This window comes from Boleophthalmus pectinirostris, unplaced genomic scaffold, assembly GCF_026225935.1.
Source record: "Boleophthalmus pectinirostris isolate CB_2022bp ecotype Guang Dong unplaced genomic scaffold, ASM2622593v1 HiC_scaffold_5, whole genome shotgun sequence".
Classification (NCBI taxonomy): Eukaryota; Metazoa; Chordata; class Actinopteri; order Gobiiformes; family Gobiidae; genus Boleophthalmus; species Boleophthalmus pectinirostris.
Genome location: NW_026571404.1, coordinates 34443428 through 34466380, shown reverse-complemented (window position 1 = coordinate 34466380; position 22953 = coordinate 34443428). Strand labels below are relative to the sequence as shown.

The following is a 22953-nucleotide window of genomic DNA, read 5'->3' as shown; positions in this document are numbered from 1 at the left end:
AGTCAAAGACCATCAAATATTACTGATGTTTACTGGGCTGGCACCTTTATGTTTGTTTGAGGGGGGTTCACAAATCGCATACCACCACTTAAAAAAATCCCCACTACACCACTGAGCTTTGAAGTCATGTTTCTCAGTTTCACACTCTGGAGAGTTAAGCTCTTTTGCCTTTGTAGGGCCGTACTGAGAAGGTAACAACATTCTAACATGACTTAAAGCTGCACTTGTTCTAGAGGAGGGTCTGTCACCTGCTGGAGATGTTCATGTTTGCCTGGAATGTTCCATGGTGCGACATTAAAGACATATATCTAGCATTTATTCAATACAGGTTTTTCTAATGCTCAAAAATGCAATAATTCTCTCTGCGACTCTCACAGATCTGACGTGTATAGTTGTTTCCCTGGAGATAGGTAGGTTTAATCTTTACTGTGGAACATTCTGCGCAAAGCAATAACATCTCCATGAGGACAAACAGGTGACACCCTCCACCAGAAAAGTTGCGCAATGCACCTTTAAAGCTCAATTTTGCATAATACAGGACCTGAGCAAAAATTCTCATAGAGACAAGTAGAAGATATTTCAATGTTTTTAATGTTTCAAAGCATTCCGTGCAAACTGTTCAGCCCACCCGCCCTGAAATCTGATCAGAACACCGATCCAAACTTCTTAGTCCGAACATGACCGTAATTTCAACAGAGGCATTAGCAGTTTGTATTCCACCCCACCAGAAAACTCTTTTAATCTTTTTTTGTTTAGCACGAAGTATCAGTCGCTCAAAGAAACCACAATGTTTGACCCACGAAGAATCCGGAAACCTAACCTGCGGAGATGACACGCTATAAGTACGGCGGCTACAGGGAGGTGCGCGCTAGAATTCATAAATCGAAATAAAACAAAGTCGTGATAGAAACCAGATGGGCCAGTGAGCAGATATATGGACGTGTTTGTGCCTCAGTTAAAGGTGCGTTGTGTAACTTTTCCGGTGGAGGGTCTGTCAGAAGCTTTTCTCCATGGAGCTTTTGAAATTAGACGACATATTTGACACTATCATTTAAATGCAACTGTGCGTAAAAGTATTCCAAGTATTCAGAACACAGTACTCTGATTGGACTTTGTAGCGGAATACATTACAAAATACATTTTAAAAGGTGCATTGTGTAACTTTTTTGGTGGAGAGTCTGTCAAATGCTCCTCTATCTTCATGTAGACCATACCAGACCAAGTTACAGGTCAGATCTGTGGAGAGGCGACCCCGCTCACAGTCAGAATGTCTGTTTTTAAGTATTTTTTGAGCAATAAAAACACATGTAATTGAATAAATGTGAGGCAGAGCTGTTTAAAGTCATACCGTGGAACATTCCGGGCAGAGCAATGACATATCCACAGAAACGCACAGGTGACAGACAGTCCACCGAAAATTTGACCTTTCAAGTCTATCTTTCTCCATATATTATGAAGCTCAGTGTGCTTTAATGTATCACTCAGTATGACACAGGAAATTGAATGTGCAGTCTCCCTCGTGTGTTTAAAGGGAACATATAAGGCAAAAATCAAGTTTTTTATTATGTCAGTAAAGGAAATAGTGCTGTATTTACAATTACTTTCTCATCAAAATTCATCTTCACTCTCGACTCGTCTGAAGCACATGTTCAAAAACTGAACTAGAGTACATTTGGATTTGAAAGTTCCGACGCTACACAACATTAACTCTCGTGAGCTTTAAGCCGTCTTATAATGCTGTTACTTTCTCACAAACAGTCCTGGAGTCGTGTTTTGTTTCACTCACAAATGTTTGAGTAACCTTTTATTTTAGGTCTGTCTACATCTGCAAAGCTCAAAATGCTCTGTTCTACCTTGTGATGTCATGAAGTGGTAGTTTTCAAGTGAACAGCTCCTTTTATCTTTTGTTCAGTAGAGATTGCAAATTCCAGGGCTGAAATGATAGAAATCATTCTAATGAGGGTGTATGGGATTTAAAAACACGGTGGAGCACAAGGTGGAACAGAGAATAACTCAGGCTTTGTGTGTTAAATGTGTGTGAATGAAACAAACACAGCTCCAGGCAGTGTTGGGGAGTAACAGATTACATGTACCGGAGTTATCAGAGTACAATCAGAGTACAAATTATGAGTAACTGTATTCAGTTACAGTTACTGTTTCAGTGAGTGATAATTGGATTACAGTTACTTTGTTGAAATAAATGGATTACACGGCAGTATTTTCCTGTTTTCACAGTTGGAGCTATACACCCCCCTCCTTTTTTTTTTTTTTTTCTCGGTAATTCCACTCATTGCCGGTCACGAAACCAGGTCTAAACCAGGTCTAAACCAGGACTAAACCAGGACTAAACCAGGACTAAACAAGGACTAAACAAGGACTAAACCTGGACTAAACCAGGACTAAACAAGGACTAAACCTGGACTAAACAAGGACTAAACCTGGAGTAAACCAGGTCTAAACCAGGACTAAACCAGGACTAAACCTGGACTAAACAAGGACTAAACAAGGACTAAACCTGGACTAAACAAGGACTAAACCTGGACTAAACAAGGACTAAACCTGGAGTAAACCAGGTCTAAACCAGGACTAAACAAGGACTAAACAAGGACTAAACCAGGACTAAACCAGGACTAAACCTGGAGTAAACCAGGTCTAAACCCGGACTAAACAAGGACTAAACAAGGACTAAACCTGGACTAAACCAGGACTAAACCTGGAGTAAACCAGGTCTAAACCAGGACTAAACAAGGACTAAACAAGGACTAAACCTGGACTAAACCTGGACTAAACCAGGACTAAACAAGGACTAAACCAAGTCCAAACCAGGACTAAACCAGGACTAAACAAGGACTAAACCAGGACTAAACAAGGACTAAACCAGGACTAAACCAGGATTAACCAGGATTTAAAGCAGGACTAAACAAGGACTAAACCAGGATTAACCAGGACTAAACCATGCTGTGTGGACCGTGTCTTCTCTTCTTCTATCAATAATATTTTTAAAGACTCGGCCTTTACATTTTCTTTTATCAGACAAAACATCTTATGTGAAGATTTCCTCGTCTTTGCTTCTCTACAACAAATCAAGTAATCCTAAGTATTCAGATTACGTAACTCACTTTAAGTCATTTAATGGATTACGTTACAAACTACATTTTGGGGTCTGTAATCTGTAATCTGTAGGGGAATACATTTTAAAAGGAACCTTCCCAACACAACTCCAGGTCTGTTTGTGATGAAGAAACAACATTAGAACAGATTAGAACAGAGGTCTCCAAACCTTTATCCTCTGGTGAGCTGTCTTTATAAAAAATGAAAATTCCAGAGAGCTACTCATTTTAGAGATCACAAGAAACTGAAAATGTAAAAGAGCCACAGCAGGCCTTAGACGGAGAACAGTTCGATGCCTATAAAACATAAACCATTATCCATTTATTAGAGCACAAGTCAGGAATCAAAATGATACATTTACAATGGGAATTAATTTGATTTTAGTTATTCACTGCAGTACATAATTTAGAAATCCCTTTACGAGCCAGTTGGAAGTGGGTGGAAGAGCTACTGGTAGTTCCCGAGCTACAGGTTGGAGACCCCTGGATTAGAAAATATCGTAGCATGTAACCTTCAGGTGAACTCAACACACTCATCAACTCCCTGTTAAGACCTGTGTGAATTCTATATATTCCCATAGATTATTGTGCTCTCCAACCATATCTTAGTTACACTATTGCGAATTGTGTAACTGTTCTGGCGGGGGGTCCATCAAATACTTTTCTCTGTGGCGATGTTATTGCTTTGTCCGAAATGTTTCACAGTATGGCAGGCGCCTCACTGGTTTTAACAGACATCAACACATGACCCTGTTTTACTTCCCTTCACCGGCCGCCTGTGTGTTTTAGAATCGATTTGAAGATTTCACTGATCACTTTTAAAGCTCGTTTAGGTCTTGCACCAAGTTACATTTCAGAACTTTTAATCCCGTACCAGTCCTCCCGTAGCCTCAGGGCCTGTTTACACGAACGCTTGTGGGTAAAACCAGCTAAATATTTTATCGGAAGTGCCTTTCGTGTAGACGGTGATGGTGTTTTTGGGGCTTAAAAAAGCAAAAATCTGAAACCACCCTCCAGAGTGGAAAAGTTGAATACACTCCGCCATAGCATTTTGGTCAGATCTGCTCATGTCGTGTACGCGTTTACGCCACTTACATCACCACCTAGTATCACCACCATGCAAACCCAATCGAATTCCACACACTTTCGCGTCGCCGTATGCACGCAGATTTCCTCCCGAAATTGCTCGTCTAAATGCAGAATAAAAAGTGAAGACGCGACGCCACTTTTGCATCTGTTCAGACTGTCATCGTATAAATGTAACCTCAGATCTTCAGCCAGGTCCCTGTGGCTGTTCCAAAGTCCAGGCTCCAGACGAAAGGTGATGGAGCCTTTTCAGTCCGGGCGTCTCGGCTTTGGAACGACCTGCCTGAGGAGATAAAGCTCACAGCATCAACATGATCTTTTAAATCATTTCTGAAAACAAACTTTTATCAGTTTGCCATCCTTTAACTGGTTTTAGCCTTATTTCTTTGTATTCTAGTTCTTTTTATTTATTTACTATTATTATACTTGAATGGTTTGCATCATTGTCTGTCTATTTTTATGCTTTTTTGTTTGCTATTTTTATGCTTTTGGTGTTGTTCTTCGTGGCTTGTACAGCACTTGGTAAACCTTGTTTTTAAAAGTGCTTTATAAAACAAGATTTCGTATTATCATTATTAGGGATGGGCATGATTAGTCAATTAATCAATAATTGATCATTAAGAATTTTATCGATTACGTTCATTTTAATCGACAAACTGAATGTAGGTTGCTGTGTGTAGCGTGACCAAACAGGGTCTGTACATGTGTCTCTCTGCATCAGAAGGAGCGAGACACAAACAGTAGGTCAGCCTGCAACATGCCAAAGCACAAATGCGTATTTAACGATGATTTGTACAAGAAATTCCACGCTTTCCGTTGCGTTCGGGACAAGTGTGAGTCCATGTGCACAGTGTACAAAGCAGCACATATGTTTCTGTGTCCAGTGGGAAAAAGCTTTACCAGGTGAGAGTCGCTCAATGTCGATGACGAGTCGCCATCTCCCACCTCCCGTACGGTGTCCTGGTTTTGACAAACGCAAATATGGTCACACTAACCTGTATTCCACTGAGTCGCGTCACATCAGAGCTCAAGAGCTGTTTTTTTTTTTTTTTTCGCTTTATTTATGCAAATTCGCCATGTGGTTTTAAGTTTTGTTTCTGTGAGACTTGCACAAAACTGCATTAAACACATTATAATGTCAAACGGGCTGATGTGGCTCTAGAGTGGTCACGGTTTATATGTCGTAAAGTTGAATTTATTTATGCAGATTAGTAGTGCAGATAGTAATAATAATGATGATCAATTTTAATATAAAAAACTTTAATGATTAATCCATCGTTAATTCTCCCGACGATCGATTAAGAAAATTTTATCGAATGCCCATCCCTAATCATTATTATTATTATTATGAAGTCTTCTTGGAGCCCAAACCAGACCAATTTACATGTCAGATCTGTGGAGAGTCAGCCTCGCTCACAGTCAGAATTCCTGTTTTTATTTGCATTTCTGTGCTATAAAACCATCTGTATTTGAAGAAAAGTAAGGTAAAGCTGTTTAATGTGATATTGTGGAACATTCCAGGCAGAGCAATGACACATCCATAGAAACAAACTGCTGACGGACCCCTAACGGAAAAAAAGTTACACAGTGCACCTTTAACGACTTGACAAATCTCACAGCACCACACAAGACATCACATTGTCAGTCTATACCATTTAACAAGCAGCCAACTGAAGAAGATGTGTCTAAGAATACCACTGTGGCTACCGCCGGAGGTGAAGCCCGGGGTGTTTGGCAATGATGATTTCCGTTCTCTTCTTCTTCCCTTCGCACGTCTTTCTCCAACTCTCACTTTGTTTATTTTCGCCTGAGCAACTGTGTGTAACCTTGGTTTCCCGTGCACCTGAACGTTCCACCTGACTGCGTGTGCCATCGACGGGTTCCTTTTTCTCGTTTTTGTGGGGTTTTTTTTAAAGGCTCGGGGGCAGGTATGGCATTGGCACAGACGTCCAACTAGGAGCGGCTCGTTTTTACCCGTTTTTCAGTTGCCAGATTGGGGGCATATTGCTCTACTTTTGCCTCTCTGGGACGTGGTAATTATTCTGATGTGGTTTCACAGGCAAAATTCACATGTGAGTTTTAGCTCGAATTCATTCATCTTCATTTTTTCGTCCGGTTACAGCCAAAAATAATAGGTCTATTTACTGACCAAATACTGAATACCTGCATTAAAGGTGGTTTTGTAAGTTTTCTGGTGGAGGGTCTGTCAGCAGTTTGTTTCTATGGAGATGTCACTGCTCTGCCTGGAATGTTCCTCAGTATGACATTAAACACCTCTACCTTACATTTATTCAATTACAAGTGGTTTTATAGCTCAAAAATATCAAGAAAAACTTGGTCTGGTTTTGTCTCCATGAAGATAGAAAGGCTTAATGCCATACTGTGAAACATTCCAGACAAAGCAATAACATCTCCAAGGAGAAGAGCATTTGATGGACTCTCCACTAGAAAAGTTACACAATGCATCTTTAAAAATGTATTTTGTAATGTATTCCATTACCAGTGTTGGGAAGGTTACTTTTGAAATGTATTCCCCTACAGATTACAGATTACATACCCCTAAATGTAGTTGTAAAGTAATCCATTAAATTACTTAAAGTGAGTAACGTAATCTGAATACTTTGGATTACTTGATATTGTCATGCTTTTTAAAACTACATGAATGTACCAAACACATCCTGAAAATTCTTGTTTGTTCTCTTCAAATTGGCCCTGGTTTAGTCCTGGTTTAGACCTGGTTTAGACCTGGTTTAGTCTCGGTTTTAGTCCTGGTTTAGTCCTGGTTTAGTCCTGGTTTTAGTCCTGGTTTAGTCCTGTTTTAGTCCTGGTTTAGTCCTGGTTTTAGTCCTGGTTTAGTCCTGGTTTAGTCCTGGTTTAGTCCTGGTTTAGTCCTGGTTTAGTGCTGGTTTACCCCAAAATGTGAAAACAGGAAAGTACCGCCGTGTAATCCATTTATTTCAACAAAGTAACTGTAATCCAATTACCACTCACTCAAACAGTAACTGTAACTGAATACAGTTACTCATAAATTATAATCCATTACTTCCCAACACTGTCCATTACATCAGGCATGTCCAAACTCTGGACCATGGACCAAATGCGGCCCTCTGACAATTTTTTCTTGGCCCTCAGACTTCCACGTGAATTGGCCCAAATGACCTTGCATCAATTAAAAATGAACTTACCTTTTTTTTTTTTTTTTTATCTACCTTAATAAAGCTCATATTTCATATTTAGTGTGTGATTTTAAGGACCTTAGCGTGAATAAAGTCTGACGGCTCATTCTAACGTGTTAAACATACACATATACTGAGCACCCGTCTATGGCCCTTGATCAGCCCTCTGCTTCGTCGGTGCTTGATGAAAAAGTTAGTAAGTAAAATCAGAGTACTGTGTTCTGAATACTTGGAATACTTTTACACACAGTTGCATTTAAATTATAGTGTAAAAACTTGTCAAACATGCCATATAATTAAAAACAACTTTCTTTTTCTTTTTTGCTTTACATCAATTTATGTATAATTACAGACAAAAACACTACAAGAGCTGTTTTCTTTTTTGTCACTATAGCCCAGTTTAAAGTAGGGATGGAACAATAACCGAAATATCGTAATATCGTATCGTCAAAAGTCTCACAATGATATCATGGACCATCACAATATATCAAATTACAAGTTTCTTCGATTAAATTAATAGTTACGGTGCAGCAATAGCTAAAAAACAGAGGGAACTACATAGACCATGATCCTTTGCTCTGTTTCAGTGTAGACTACATGAAGAAATAACTGTTCTAAGCACTTTTAAGTCTTAGTTCTTAAGTTAGGTTAAGTCTTGTCGAGGCATTTTAAGAGGAAAAAGTACCGTAATATAACAAAATATCGCAGTAAATATCGTACAGAGAGATTTGGACATCGTTACGTCCCTAGTTCAATGGCAGAATTACATGATGAAGTACGACCAAGTATTCGTTTGATTTTAGAAACGTAATAGTATTCTGAAAATCACCAAATGAAAAAGTAGATATACAGGTACTCAAAACTAGTATTCAGTATGCGTATTTTTCGTACATGTATTCAATGATGGACCAGAGATGGAGTAGACAAAAAATATAGGTACTCAAATAAGAATACTGTTACTTCAAAATGATAGAAGTATAAAGTACTGGTTGAAAAAATAAGTAAAGTAAGATTATTTTAAGCTCTACTCAAGAAGTGAGCGTAATAGACCCTTCTAGTGTTTGCAAACAGAACGCCGGGGTTCCAAATGCTGGTACTTAACATTAGCAATTAGCGCCGAAATTAGCATAGATGCTAACGACCACGTAATGAACACAAAGCACCGCGAATCCTGCATACATTAGTGAACTTTAGAAACTGGAGCTGGAAGTTAGTGACTGTTATTACCCGCTGCCAAATGAGCAAACATGTAAACAACCATCTATAAACGTCAAAATCTACGGTTTTATTTTGTTTTCCTGTTAAAATGAACGGGATAGAATGTTCTAATCTGTACCTGTGTGAGCAAAAATGTATTTATTTATTTTTTATTAATGAATTTATTTAAAGCATACATACATTTTAAACATTTTTAAATGCAATATTATAGGTCCAAAACATTAATAACGACACACGGATTTAAATGACAAAAAAAAAAATCTAAATAAATCTACAAAATCATTAAATCACACCAAGTTACAGGTCAGATCTGTAGAGTTTTTTTCTAGTTATTTTTGAGCTATAAAACCACATGTAATCGAATTAATGTAAAGTAGAGCTTGTGGAACATTCGTAGTGAGGCTGGCGCCACCTAGTGTGTAGGAGTGTGCAAAAATATTGAAATATCGATATATCGTGTCGCTTAATGTGCTGATACAGTATCGGTATCATGGGCTGCTGTATCGATATATCGCCAAGAGTATTTTTTAGTATAGTTCACTCAATTATTTTGTTATAGTGCTACAGTTTTGTTGCTTGTTCAGAGGAAGAAAACTCTTTTATGCGACACATTTGACATTTTTACTGTTTTCATGATTAAAATGTTTGTGTTTCATATTCACTTTGCACAAGAAGTGGTTTAACAAAGACTTTTACTATCACAGCCGTCATTTGGTCATTATTTTTATTCAACCGTATCGAATCATTTTGAAATGTATCGTATCGACTCAAAGCTCATTGTATCGAGGTATGTAGCGTATCGCCAAATTCTTAATGATACCCAGCCCTACTGGTGTGTCCACTCAATTTAATTTCTCTTCAGCGACTAGGTCAGGAATCAGAATACACTAGACGGTTCACAAAAACGTCAGAAGTGCAAGTCTGGGCATCAGACAATTAGCAAAGAGCCAGACATTCTCTGTTGGCAACAATTCCCGACATCAAGGATTTAAAGTCGTAAGAAAGAAAACGATCTTTGAATTTTATCAAGGGGAAAGACGTTATTGTCCTTCTTCCTACGGGATTTGGGAAAAGCTTAATAAACCAGTTCGCCCCTTTAATCAGCACATTACTCACGTCACAACCAAATAGCAGTGATTGGTTAAATAAAAAAAAGAACCTACCTATCGTTGAGTGAACAAATTCTAACACTGGGAGGTCAGATGGTTTCTATAAAGTGAAACCGTCTGATGAATCAGGCTAGAACATTCCAGGCAGAACAATGACATATCCATAGAAACAAGCAGGTGATGGACCCTCCACCAGAAAAGTGACACAATACCTTTAAAGTGTAGATATATGAAGTAAAATAGATATATAAAACGGTGTATTGCTTTTGAACTTGCAGTCAGATTGCTTAAACCATGTCATAAGCGCTCTGGAGATGAGAGCTGCTTTGTATTGAAACTACAGAGCTGTGCGATATTAAGAAAAGATGAAATATTCATGCGGGGTACGGGGCATGGCCAATATGAACTCTGCCACCTGAATTATACAGGGAGATTTGACAAGGCTGGGCTCACAGATACTACCAGTCAAAAGAACAGACACTCCCTCTCGTTCAGTGCTTCTTTATATCTACATTTTATATACTGTCAATTCAGGGCTATAAGCTGCTACTTTTTCACACTCTGAACCCTGCTGCTAATAAAACGATGAGGCTAATATATGGACGGATTCTTAGTTTGGCCTGAGTACAGAAGACGCTGCTGTCTGTGTGTTTACACGTGGATCTAGGCTTAACATGAAGTTGCTACACTAACTACTGATATTATCAGAGCACTCAGTTTATGGCCGTGTGATAAAATAAGTTATGATGCCAAATTAACATTAGTGAGGGGCACTGTTGGGCAAGTTACTTTAAAACTGTAATGCATTATTTATTCCTTGTTACAGGCATTTCAAAGTAATTTGTTACATTACAATATTACTGCATTTAAAATGTAAAACATTACATTAATATTGCAGTACTTTTAAGTTACCCTAACCAGAATAACTGCAAAAAATGCTCAACTTTTGCGCCATATAAGGACTGAACCAGGACTAAACCAAAACCAAACCAGGACTAAACCAGGACAAAACTAGGTCTAAACCAGGACTGAATCGAGGACTAAACCAGGACTAAACTAGGACTGAACCAGGACTAAACCAAAACTGAAGCAGAGCTGAACCCAGACTGAACCAGGACTAAACCAGGATTAAAACAGAACTGAACCAGGACAAAACTAGGTCTAAACCAGGACTGAATTGAGGACTAAACCAGGACTAAACTATGACTAAACCAGGCTGAACCAGGTCTAAACCAGGACTAAACCAGGTCTAAACCAAAACTGAACCAGGATTAAACCAGGACTAAACCAAGACTAAACCAAGACTAAAACCACGAATAAAACAGGACTGAACCAGGACTAAACCAGGATTAAACAGGACTAAACAGGACTAAACCAGGACTAAACCAGGACTAAAACAGGACTAAACCAGGACTAAAACAGGACTAAAACAGGACTAAACCAGAACTAAAACAGAACTAAACCAGGACTAAAACAGGACTAAAACAGGATTTAACAGGACTAAACCAGGACTAAAGTAACCTTCCCAACACTGTCCGCAGACATATCCCGCTGCAGTCTTTGCGGTCGATTTTAAGTCTCATAAGATTCTCCTCGTGTCTGTGGTGTGCGCTTTTTGTCGCACGTTTAAAAATCATTTAAGACCGAAAAATCTTGTAGTGTGAGAGTGCCTTAAGTGTACTTTTTCACACGATGGTATCAGACTTTTGAGGATTGGAAACCCCCCAAAATTGTATCAGAACAACACTAGAAATAACTCAATATTTTTTTTAATATTTTATGTTCAAATCCTTCAAGTATCCAGCCTTTGCTTTGTTGACAGCGCTGCAAACCCTTGGCCTTCTCTCAGAGTTTCTTCATGAATTCTCCTGAAATTCAAATTTTCACTTCACTGGTGTTGCCGGGTCAGGGTCAAGAAACACCAGAAGTGTAAACCAGTTTTCAAGGCAAAGAGTGGTTCTTTTTACAGATCTAAAATCTTAAACAGGTTTTTAATTATTTTGAGTTCTTCTTTCATAGTTTTGATGCCTTCATTGGGTAAGAAGAAAAATGAATGAAAACTGTACAAACTTTTGATAGTTCATGCAGTTTTAAAGGTGCTTTGTGTAACTTTTCTGATGGAAGGTCTGTCAAATGTTTTTCTTCATGATGTTATGGTTTTGTTTTGCTGGAATATTTCACAGTATGGCTTTAAACTTTTTCTATCTTCATGGAGACCAAACCAGACCAAGTTACAGGTCAGATCTGTGGAGAGGCGATCCCACTCTTGTTTTTTGGGTATTTTTGAGCTATAAAACCACCTGTAATTGAATAAATGTTACAAAATTAAGTAGCCCAAGTGTACTTCTTCACACTTTGGTATCGGACTGGTATCGGTATGGGCAAATACACCAATGCCAAGTATCGGTATCGGATTGGAACCCAAAAAACTAGTATCGGAACAACACTAAAGATAACTACTTTTTTTTTTATATATATATATATTTTTTTTATGCTCAAATCCTCCAAGAATGCCATACTGTGGAACATTCCAAGCAGAGCAATGACATATCCATAGAAACAAGCAGATGATGGACCCTCCACCAGAAAAGTTACACAATGCAGCTTTAAATCCAGTTTTAATGCAGTGGTCATGGATGGATGAACTGTAACCAAATGATGCTTTATCTTGGATTATTATTGAAAATATTTAAAGTTGGTCATGAAATAATGAAATAAATTTGTAAAGTAAGTAAGTAGAACATTAGTAAATATGTTGTTGACCTTGTACTAGAGCAGACTTAAGCGGCCACATACGGCCCTTTTGTTGACTCTGACCGGAATTACAACATTTTGGAATTACAAAATAAAGATATTTTATAGTTTTACCTTATGCATGGACTAAAGCTGCACTGAGTTTATTTTAGAGTTGGTTTTTTTTAAGTATTTTTTTAAGGCAGCCTCACTTTTTCATTGCTTAGTCATAACATAAACTCTTAACAGTCTGACCAGCTTGTTAAAATAAAGTTATTTACTGCTTTTTATAAAGAAATACAATTGATATTATGCAGAATTGAGTTAAACATTTTGGCTCGGTCCTTCACAATATTTTGTTTCTCATGTGGCTCCATGGAAAAAATAATTGCCCACTAGATAATTGGACTAAAGTATAGATTTGTTGTTCGACTGTCTCTGAATTAAACATTCAAAGGGCCATATGACGCTATTTTCTGCTCTGTGTTCTAATGTTTCCTCATCACAAACAGACCTGGAGCTGTGTTTTTGTTTCATTCACACATGTTTAACACACAAACCCTGCAGATATAGGCTGAGTTCTCTCAAACAGAAAACACTCAGTTCCACCTTGTGATGTCATGTGGTAATACAGGAAGTGCTCCACTGTGCTTTTGAACTCCATAAACCTTACGTGCTTTCACTAGAATCATTTGGATCTGACCTGGAATTGTTCATCTCTACTAAACTAAAGGCACGACATAACGAGGTGGAACAGAGCATTTTGAGCTTCTTTATGGTCTAATTCATGCAGAGTTACATTTAAATTATAGTGTAAAAATGTGTCAAACATGTCATATATTTTTTCTGCTTTTTTTTTTTTTTTTTTGCTTTTTGCTTTGCATCAACTTATGTCTGATTAGAGACAACAACAAAAAAATCTCACACTGCAAGAGCTGTTTTCTTTTTTTACCGCTATACACCAGTTCAAAGTGTGTGAATGAAACAAAACAACAACTCCAGGTCTGTTTTTGAGGAGGTAACAACTTTTTAACATGGCTTAAAGCTCACAAGCTAGGACCTTTAAGTCAGTTATTATTTTTATGATTAACTTTTTATATTTTAAACCAACTGGCCATACCAGTGTGGTAGAGGATTTTGACCCCAGGGTCAACATACCATATAGTATAGAAATAACAAAACTGGAGCGCTACACTGGATCAAAAAACGTACGCATACAGGTGTTCATCAAACCGGAGGGCGAGATTCTCGTAAATTAGAAAAAAGATGGCAGAGGCACTCTGATTTGCGGTGAATTTATTAAAAGTGATGCCAACGCGTTTCGACTACTTGGTCTTCATCAGGGCTCCTGATGAAGACCAAGTAGTCGAAACGCGTTGAATAAATTCACCGCAAATCAGAGAGCCTCTGCCATCTTTTTTCAAATTTACCATATAGTATTTTGACCCCGGGGTCAGAATCCTATTATGGTATGTTGACCCCTCCTATAGAATATTGACCCCCTATGAAAATGTATTAATTATTAATTTTATTAATAAAGAACTTGAATTCTATAGAAAATGTTTGAATATTTATACTATATCTGCAAATTAAAACATATTGACAGATTTAAAAGTGTTTTTTGAAGAACTCAGATGCATTTTTTATGTCAATTATAACTTTTGAATGTTAAAAATGACTTAGTTGTTTAAACACATATTTTACTGATCATAAGATAAGTAGTTATTAATTAGTTAGATAATCAAAGTGATGTATAAGTGGTGTGTGTGTGAGTGATGGTGGTCACAGGGACTCATGGTGCAGATTGGCAGCCTCGCTTCCATCAGTCTGCCCCAGGGCAGCTGTGGCTACAATTATAGTTTACCATCACTGAAGGTAGAGTGAATGGACAAAGATGTGTAAGGCGTCTTTGGGACATATGTCTGTGAAAAGCACTATATAAACCACAAACTTACTCACAAACTTACAACTTCCCTCCTGTTTTATCCACTGTTCTTATATATTTTCCTCACGTGTGTGTGTGTGTGTGTGTGTGTGTGTGTGCAGTGATCGTGATCCTGTTCGTGATGAGGAAGCGTTACCAGAAGGATCACCTGTCCAGTCTGAAACACAGCGGAGAAATCCACGAGCAGCTGGTCACCTACGACGAGGAGGGAGGTGGAGAGATGGACACGAATGGGTACGTACAAAACACACACTGTAGAAAGACGTGGACTAAGGGAGTGTGACGTCAAATGAAGCTCACGGGGCTAGCGTTTATTTACGGACAAAACAGCAAAGTAAAAACACCAGGATCATGTAGAGCGGGTTAATACGAACATTTTAAAACTTAAATGATGATTCTCACAGCAGCTGTTACAGAGAGAGGGGTGACAATTTTTCAATGTAAAGTCAATTGGAGCAGAGTCGATGGAGCCGGAAGCTCGCCCATGCTCACTTCCTGTTCAGAACACGGTGTCTTAATATATACAGTGGAAGGCTGTGTCCGTATTTAGGGGTCATGCCATTTTTAGAAGTGTTCAATATCTGGGTTTCACGTGACGTCACCGGGCTACGTTTGTCAGCACGCAAAATCAGATGGAGGGCAGGAAGTGAACTGACTGGAGGAAAATGCCAATGTGTTGTGTAGTTTACGGCTGTGCCAATCGTTCTAATCGAGAGAAGGAAAAGCGATTTTTTTAGAGTACAGAATATAGTCGTCCACAAAGGTCAGAAATGGGAAAAGCCGACAGAACAACACTGTAAAAAGTGGATTACAAACCTGTTTGCGGTCGGGAGGAGTAGAATTCGCTAATGCTCGTGTCTGCAGTGACCACTTCGACAAAGGTTTGTTACAAAGCTAAATTGTTTTTTGTGGTTTACCTAAACATAAATGAATCATTAACGACTAACGGCGAACGACGTTTGTTGACATTAAATAGTTCAGATAGAGGTTACTGCCGATACACTGCAGTTTTTCCCATAACGTCTATACACATAAAATAAGAGAAACACTCACCCCGGCGAAGACCAAACCATAATCATCATTTAGGCGTTTTGCACCAAGGTTGAGGATCCATCCACTGACAAAAAAAGTTCTATGCCTCCAAACTTTTGTACGTCTTCATCTGTTGTCTGGTGTAGAACGATGTCTGAAGAGCTAAATAGTTTGTGATCTCCTCTGCCTCGATTGTCGGCAAATCTTTTACTTTGGTTGAAAATTCTCTCATTTTCAATAAGATCAGGGTCACGCCCAATACATTTGTCGAATAATTGCTCCTATTTTTGCCTTGCTACTGGCTCTAAATCCTTACAATAAGAACTCTTCTCCATATCTGTGTTCTCCAGAGCCGTGTTTGTCGTGTTGTGTTCGTCTTCACTTCCTGCCCTCCACCTGAAATTGGCACATCATCGTGATGTGACTGAAACCCTCCTATTGTTCAGTTGGTGAAAAAGTAGTGCACTCAAAATTTCACGCAATGTACCTTGAAAAGTAATCGTTGGTCACTAGGGGTCAATATAGACCACAATGCATTGCGAGAGTCGAGAAAAGATGTTTAACTGCACACAACACGACTGAAGGAAGCAGATAAAAGTGCTGGTTTATGGCACTGTTGATCCGTGATTCTGAATAAAACAGACTCAAAATGATCCTTAGCTCCAGCTGTTAAAAGAGCAATAACTTCCAAATCTAAGACAAAAAGCGAATAATCCTGTCCATTTACGTGAAATCCAGCATGACAAAACCTCATATGATTATTATTGGTCCATAAACACTTGTGTAAGTCTGATCTGATCTTTATGTATGACACAAATCAAGTTTTATCAGAGTTTAGCTGACTTTTTCTTTTTTTTTTTTTTTTACCTACACGCCAGAATCATGTGACCCAAATGCAGTGTTGGGGAGTAACAGATTACATGTACCAGAGTTATGTAATCAGAGTACAAATTATGAGTAACTGTATTCAGTTACAGTTACTGTTTTAATGAGAGGTAATTGGATTACAGTTACTTTGTTGACATAAATTACACAGCGTTTTTTTCCTGTTTTCACATTTTGGGCTATATCCATTATTTTTTTTTTTTTTTTTTCGGTAATTCCACTCATTGCCGGACACTAAACCAGGTCCAAACGAGGTCTTAACTAGGTCTAAACTTGGTCTAAACCAGGACTAAACCAGGACTAAAACCACTTCTAAACTAGGTCCAAACCAGGTCTAAACTAGATCTAATCCAGGTCTAAACCAGGTATAAAACCAGGTCTAAACTATGTCTATGTCTTCCCCTTCTATGACTAATATTTTTAATCTGGTTAAGTAAAGTCTGGGCTTTTTATTTTCTTTTAGCAGACAAAACATCTTATGTGAAGATATCTTTGTCTTTGTTGCTCTACAAGTATCAAGTAATCCAACGTATTCAGATTACGTTACTCACTTGAAGTAATTTAATGGATTACGTTACAAACTACATTTTGATGTATGTAATCTGTAATCTATAGGGGAATACATTTTAAAAGTCACCTTCCCAACACTGTTTACACTAATATAAAATATTATTGATAGAAGACAAGGAGTCACGGTCCGCACGGCATGATTTAGTCCTGTTAAATCCTCTTTGAGACAGTTTAGACCTGGTTTAGTCCTGGTTTAGTCTTGGTTTAGTCCTTGTTTAGATCTGCTTTTAGACCTCGTTTGGACCTGGTTTAGTGTCCGGCAATGAATGGAATTACCAACAAAAAAAACAAAAAAAAAGGGATATAGCCCAAAATGTGAAAACAGGAAAATACCGCTGTGTAATCCATTTATTTCAACAAAGTAACTGTAATCCAATTCCCACTCACTGAAACAGTAACTGTAACCGAATACAGTTACTCATAATTTGTACTCTGATTACGTAACTCTGGTACATGTAATCTGTTACTCCCCAACACTGAGTGTAGAAACAGTGAGGTCTGAAATGTACACACAATATAATTTTAAAATCCAATCTGAAATGAATGGGGGCCAGTGTAATGAGGAGAAAAGAGGTGTGATGTGTCCTCTACCACATCTTCCAGTGAAGAGATGTGCTGCAGAAGTTTTGACTCACTGTAAGCATGACAAGTTTGCTTGGCTCATACCAGCGTACAGAACATTACAGGAGTCAAGACTTGTAGAGATAAAAGCCTGAATCACCCACTCCAAATCACTTACAGATAAAAACAATCTGAGTCTGGATACACAGCCAAGGTCTATTTAAATACAGAGCAAAAACTGGAGGGCTACAATTTCAAGGTAAAGTATTTCAGAGCACAAAAAGTGTTATTTTATTTTAATTGGAGTTGGGAGTTGATATAGCTGAAGTTATTTCACCTTCTCTTAGTTTTAATTTGTCACCTCCCACCACTTCAAACTCCTGCGAGAAAAGACCAGTTTTGTACATAATTAAATTAATTAAATAAAATGTAAAACACCTCTGTGTGTTGTTTAGCTAAATCAGGATAACCTTACAAAGTGTTATTCGTTTACTCTGAAAATGTAAATATAATAGGGATGTAAGAATAACCAAAATATCGTGATGTCGTATCGTTAAAAGTCTCACAATAATATCGTGGACTTTCACTATACATATATATCGAATCACAAGTTCCTTTACTTAAATGCATGGATTTATAGCAGCAACAGCTTATAAACATCAGAAACTACATATCCCATGATTCATTTCAGTGCAGACGACATGAAGAAATGTGTTTTTTACTTGAATTCTTGGGATTATGATGGAAATAATTCGCACCAAAATCTTGTCAAGGTATTTTAACAGCAAAAATGTGTTCCATCTTCAATTATTTTAGTCAGCCTCTTCAAAATATCACAATAAATATCGTACCATTAGATGCATATCGTGATAATATCGTAACTATTTGAAAGTTAATATAATGGAGATGTAAGAATAACTGAAATATCGTGATATCGTATCGTCAAAAGACTGTCACAATATATCGAATCACAAGTTCCTTTACTTAAATGCAGGTTTTATAGTAGCAACAGCTTATAAACATCAGAAACTACATATCCCATGATTCATTTCAGTGCAGACAACATGAAGAAATGTGTTTTTTACTTGAATTCTTGGGATTATGACGGAAATAATTCACACCAAAATCTTGTCAAGGTATTTTAAAAGCAAAAAAGTGTCCTATCTACAGTTATATTAGTCAGTCTCTTCAGAATATCACAATAAATATCGTACAGTGAGATGCATATCGTGATAATTTCATAACTATTTGAAAGTTAACTGAGAGTTTGAGTTGGGGTTATTTGCCAGAGTTGATACAGTTGAAGTTAATTCAACTTCCTTTAGTTTTAATTTGTCACCTCCCGCCCACCACTTCATACTCCAGCGAGAAAAGACCAGTTTGAACCAGTTTTGTACATCATTTCATCTTAAATTAACTAAAATATAGAGTAAAAATAAAACATCTCTGTGTCATTTAGCTAAATCAAGATAACCCTACAAAGTGTTTACTCTCAAAATGTACTGTAAATATAACAGAGATGTCACAATAGCCAAAATATCGTGATATCGTATCGTCAAAAGACTGTCTCAATATATCGAATTACAAAGATGCAAAAAAAAAACCCAAGGCACTCACTGGTTAAAATAAAATGTCTTTATTAATTTACAGCATGTCTTAACGGACAATTTACAAAGTCCCGACGCGATTCCAGTATCTAAAAAGTTATTATTTTCAAAAATATAAAATATATACAGAAAATACTATTCAGTTATAAAAACACAGAGAAGTCCAAATCTTCATTGAGCCCAGGACATTTTGTTGCCTGTAATTTATAAATCCAGTAGGTTTCACACTGTTTGACTTTTGCAATCCGCTTTCCTTTTCACAAAGAATCTAGTATGTGATCAATTCTTTGACCCTGCAGAGAAGCATTTCATTTTAACCAGTGAGTTCCTTGGTTTTTTACATCTTTTTACTGACTTTCCTTCCCAAAGAGCACCACTGAGTTGGATCTACTGTGTATTATCCTCTGGAGCTCCAAGAACCGCGTCTTCTGAAACCTTTTTTTATATCGAATCACAAGTTCCTTTACTTAAATGCATGGATTTATAGTAGCAACAGCTTATAAACATCAGAAACTACATATCCCATGATTCATTTCAGTGCAGACAACATGAAGATATATGTTTTTTACTTGAATTCTTGGGATTATGATGGAAATAATTTGCACCAAAATCTTGTCAAGGTATTTTAAAAGCAAAAAAGCGTCCTGTCTACAATTATATTAGTCAGCCTCTTCAAAATATCGCAATAAATATCGTACCATTAGATGCATATCGTGATAATTTCATAACTATTTGAAAGTTAACTGAGAGTTTGAGTTGGGGTTGTTTGCCAGAGTTGATACAGTTGAAGTTAATTCAACTTCCTTTAGTTTTAATTTGTCACCTCCCGCCCACCACTTCATACTCCAGCGAGAAAAGACCAGTTTGAACCAGTTTTGTACATCATTTCATCTTAAATTAACAAAAATATAGAGTAAAAATAAAACATCTCTGTGTCATTTAGCTAAATCAAGATAACTCTACAAAGTGTTTACTCTCAAAATGTACTGTAAATATAACAGAGATGTCACAATAGCCAAAATATCGTGATATCGTATCGTCAAAAGACTGTCTCAATATATCGAATTACAAAGATGCAAAAAAAACCAAGGCACTCACTGGTTAAAATAAAATGTCTTTATTAATTAACAGCATGTCTTAATGGACAATTTACAAAGTCCCGACGCATTCCAGTATATAAAAAGTTATTATTTTCAAAAATATAAAATATATACAGAAAATACTATTCAGTTATAAAAACACAGAGAAGTCCAAATCTTCATTGAGCCCAGGACATTTTGTTGCCTGTAATTTATAAATCCAGTAGGTTTCACACTGTTTGACTTTTGCAATCCGTTTTCCTTTTCACAAAGAATCTAGTATGTGATCAATTCTTTGACCCTGCAGAGAAGCATTTAATTTTAACCAGTGAGTGCCTTGGTTTTTTACATCTTTTTACTGACTTTCCTTCCCAAAGAGCACCACTGAGTTGGATCTACTGTGTATTATCCTCTGGAGCTCCAAGAACCGCGTCTTCTGAAACTTTTTATATCGAATCACAAGTTCCTTTACTTAAATGCATGGATTTATAGTAGCAACAGCTTATAAACATCAGAAACTACATATCCCATGATTCATTTCAGTGCAAACAACATGAAGAAATATGTTTTTACTTGAATTCTTGGGATTATGATGGAAATAATTCACAGCAAAATCTTGTCAAGGTATTTTAAAAGCAAAAAAGCGTCCTGTCTACAATTATATTAGTCAGCCTCTTCAAAATATCACAATAAATATCGTACCATTAGATGCATATCGTGATAATTTCATAACTATTTGAAAGTTAACTGAGAGTTTGAGTTGGGGTTGTTTGCCAGAGTTGATACAGTTGAAGTTAATTCAACTTCCTTTAGTTTTAATTTGTCACCTCCCGCCCACCACTTCATACTCCAGCGAGAAAAGACCAGTTTGAACCAGTTTTGTACATCATTTCCTCTTAAATTAACAAAAATATAGAGTAAAAATAAAACATCTCTGTGTGTCGTTTAAGGCTAAATCAGGATAAGCCTAAAAAGTGTTATCTGTTTACTCTTAAATGTTAATATAATGGAGATGTAAGAATAACTGAAATATCGTGATATCGTATCGTCAAAAGGCTGTCACAATATATCGAATCACAAGTTCCTTTACTTAAATGCAGGTTTTATAGTAGCAACAGCTTATAAACATCAGAAACTACATATCCCATGATTCATTTCAGTGCAGACAACATGAAGATATATATTTTTACTTGAATTCTTGGGATTATGATGGAAATAATTCACACCAAAATCTTGTCAAGGTATTTTAAAAGCAAAAAAGCGTCCTGTCTACAATTATATTAGTCAGCCTCTTCAAAATATCACAATAAATATCGTACCATTAGATGCATATCGTGATAATTTTGTAACTATTTGAAAGTTAACTGAGAGTTTGAGTTGGGGTTGTTTGCCAGAGTTGATACAGTTGAAGTTAATTCAACTTCCTTTAGTTTTAATTTGTCACCTCCCGCCCACCACTTCATACTCCAGCGAGAAAAGACCAGTTTGAACCAGTTTTTGTACATCATTTCATCTTAAATTAACAAAAATATAGAGTAAAAATAAAACATCTCTGTGTCATTTAGCTAAATCAGGATAACTCTACAAAGTGTTTACTCTCAAAATGTACTGTAAATATAACAGAGATGTCACAATAACCAAAATATCGTGATATCGTATCGTCAAAAGACTGTCTCAATATATCGAATTACAAAGATGCAAAAAAAAAACAAGGCACTCACTGGTTAAAATAAAATGTCTTTATTAATTTACAGCATGTCTTAATGGACAATTTACAAAGTCCCGACGCGTTCCAGTATATAAAAAGTTATTATTTTCAAAAATATAAAATATATACAGAAAATACTATTCAGTTATAAAAAACACAGAGAAGTCCAAATCTTCATTGAGCCCAGGATATTTTGTTGCCTGTAATTTATAAATCCAGTAGGTTTCACACTGTTTGACTTTTGCAATCCGCTTTCCTTTTCACAAAGAATCTAGTATGTGATCAATTCTTTGACCCTGCAGAGAAGCATTTAATTTTAACCAGTGAGTGCCTTGGTTTTTTTACATCTTTTTACTGACTTTCCTTCCCAAAGAGCATCACTGAGTTGGATCTACTGTGTATTATCCTCTGGAGCTCCAAGAACCGCGTCTTCTGAAACCTTTTTTTATATCAAATCACAAGTTCCTTTACTTAAATGCAGGTTTTATAGTAGCAACAGCTTATAAACATCAGAAACTACATATCCCATGATTCATTTCAGTGCAGACAACATGAAGAAATATGTTTTTTACTTGAATTCTTGGGATTATGATGGAAATAATTTGCACCAAAATCTTGTCAAGGTATTTTAAAAGCAAAAAAGTGTTCCATTTACAGTTATATTAGTCAGCCTCTTCAAAATATCACAATAAATATCGTACAGTGAGATGCATATCGTGATAATTTTGTAACTATTTGAAAGTTAACTGAGAGTTTGAGTTGGGGTTGTTTGCCAGAGTTGATACAGTTGAAGTTAATTCAACTTCCTTTAGTTTTAATTTGTCACCTCCCGCCACCACTTCATACTCCAGCGAGAAAAGACCAGTTTGAACCAGTTTTGTACATCATTTCCTCTTAAATTAACTAAAATATAGAGTAAAAATAAAACATCTCTGTGTGTCATTTAGCTAAATCAAGATAACTCTACAAAGTGTTTACTCTCAAAATGTACTGTAAATATAACAGAGATGTCACAATAACCAAAATATCGTGATATCGTATCGTCAAAAGACTGTCTCAATATATCGAATTACAAAGATGCAAAAAAAAAACAAGGCACTCACTGGTTAAAATAAAATGTCTTTATTAATTTAC

General features: G+C 36.9%; 1 protein-coding gene across 1 annotated transcript in view; it reads left to right on the top strand.

The window, feature by feature from the left end:
- Positions 1-22953, top strand: part of cdh5 (cadherin 5) — a 222190-nt gene that overhangs the window by 181398 nt on the left and 17839 nt on the right. Inside the window, exon 14 of the mRNA XM_020929300.2 lies at positions 14479-14611. Within this exon, the coding sequence (XP_020784959.2) occupies positions 14479-14611 (133 nt within the window). The remainder of the gene's footprint in view (positions 1-14478; positions 14612-22953) is intronic.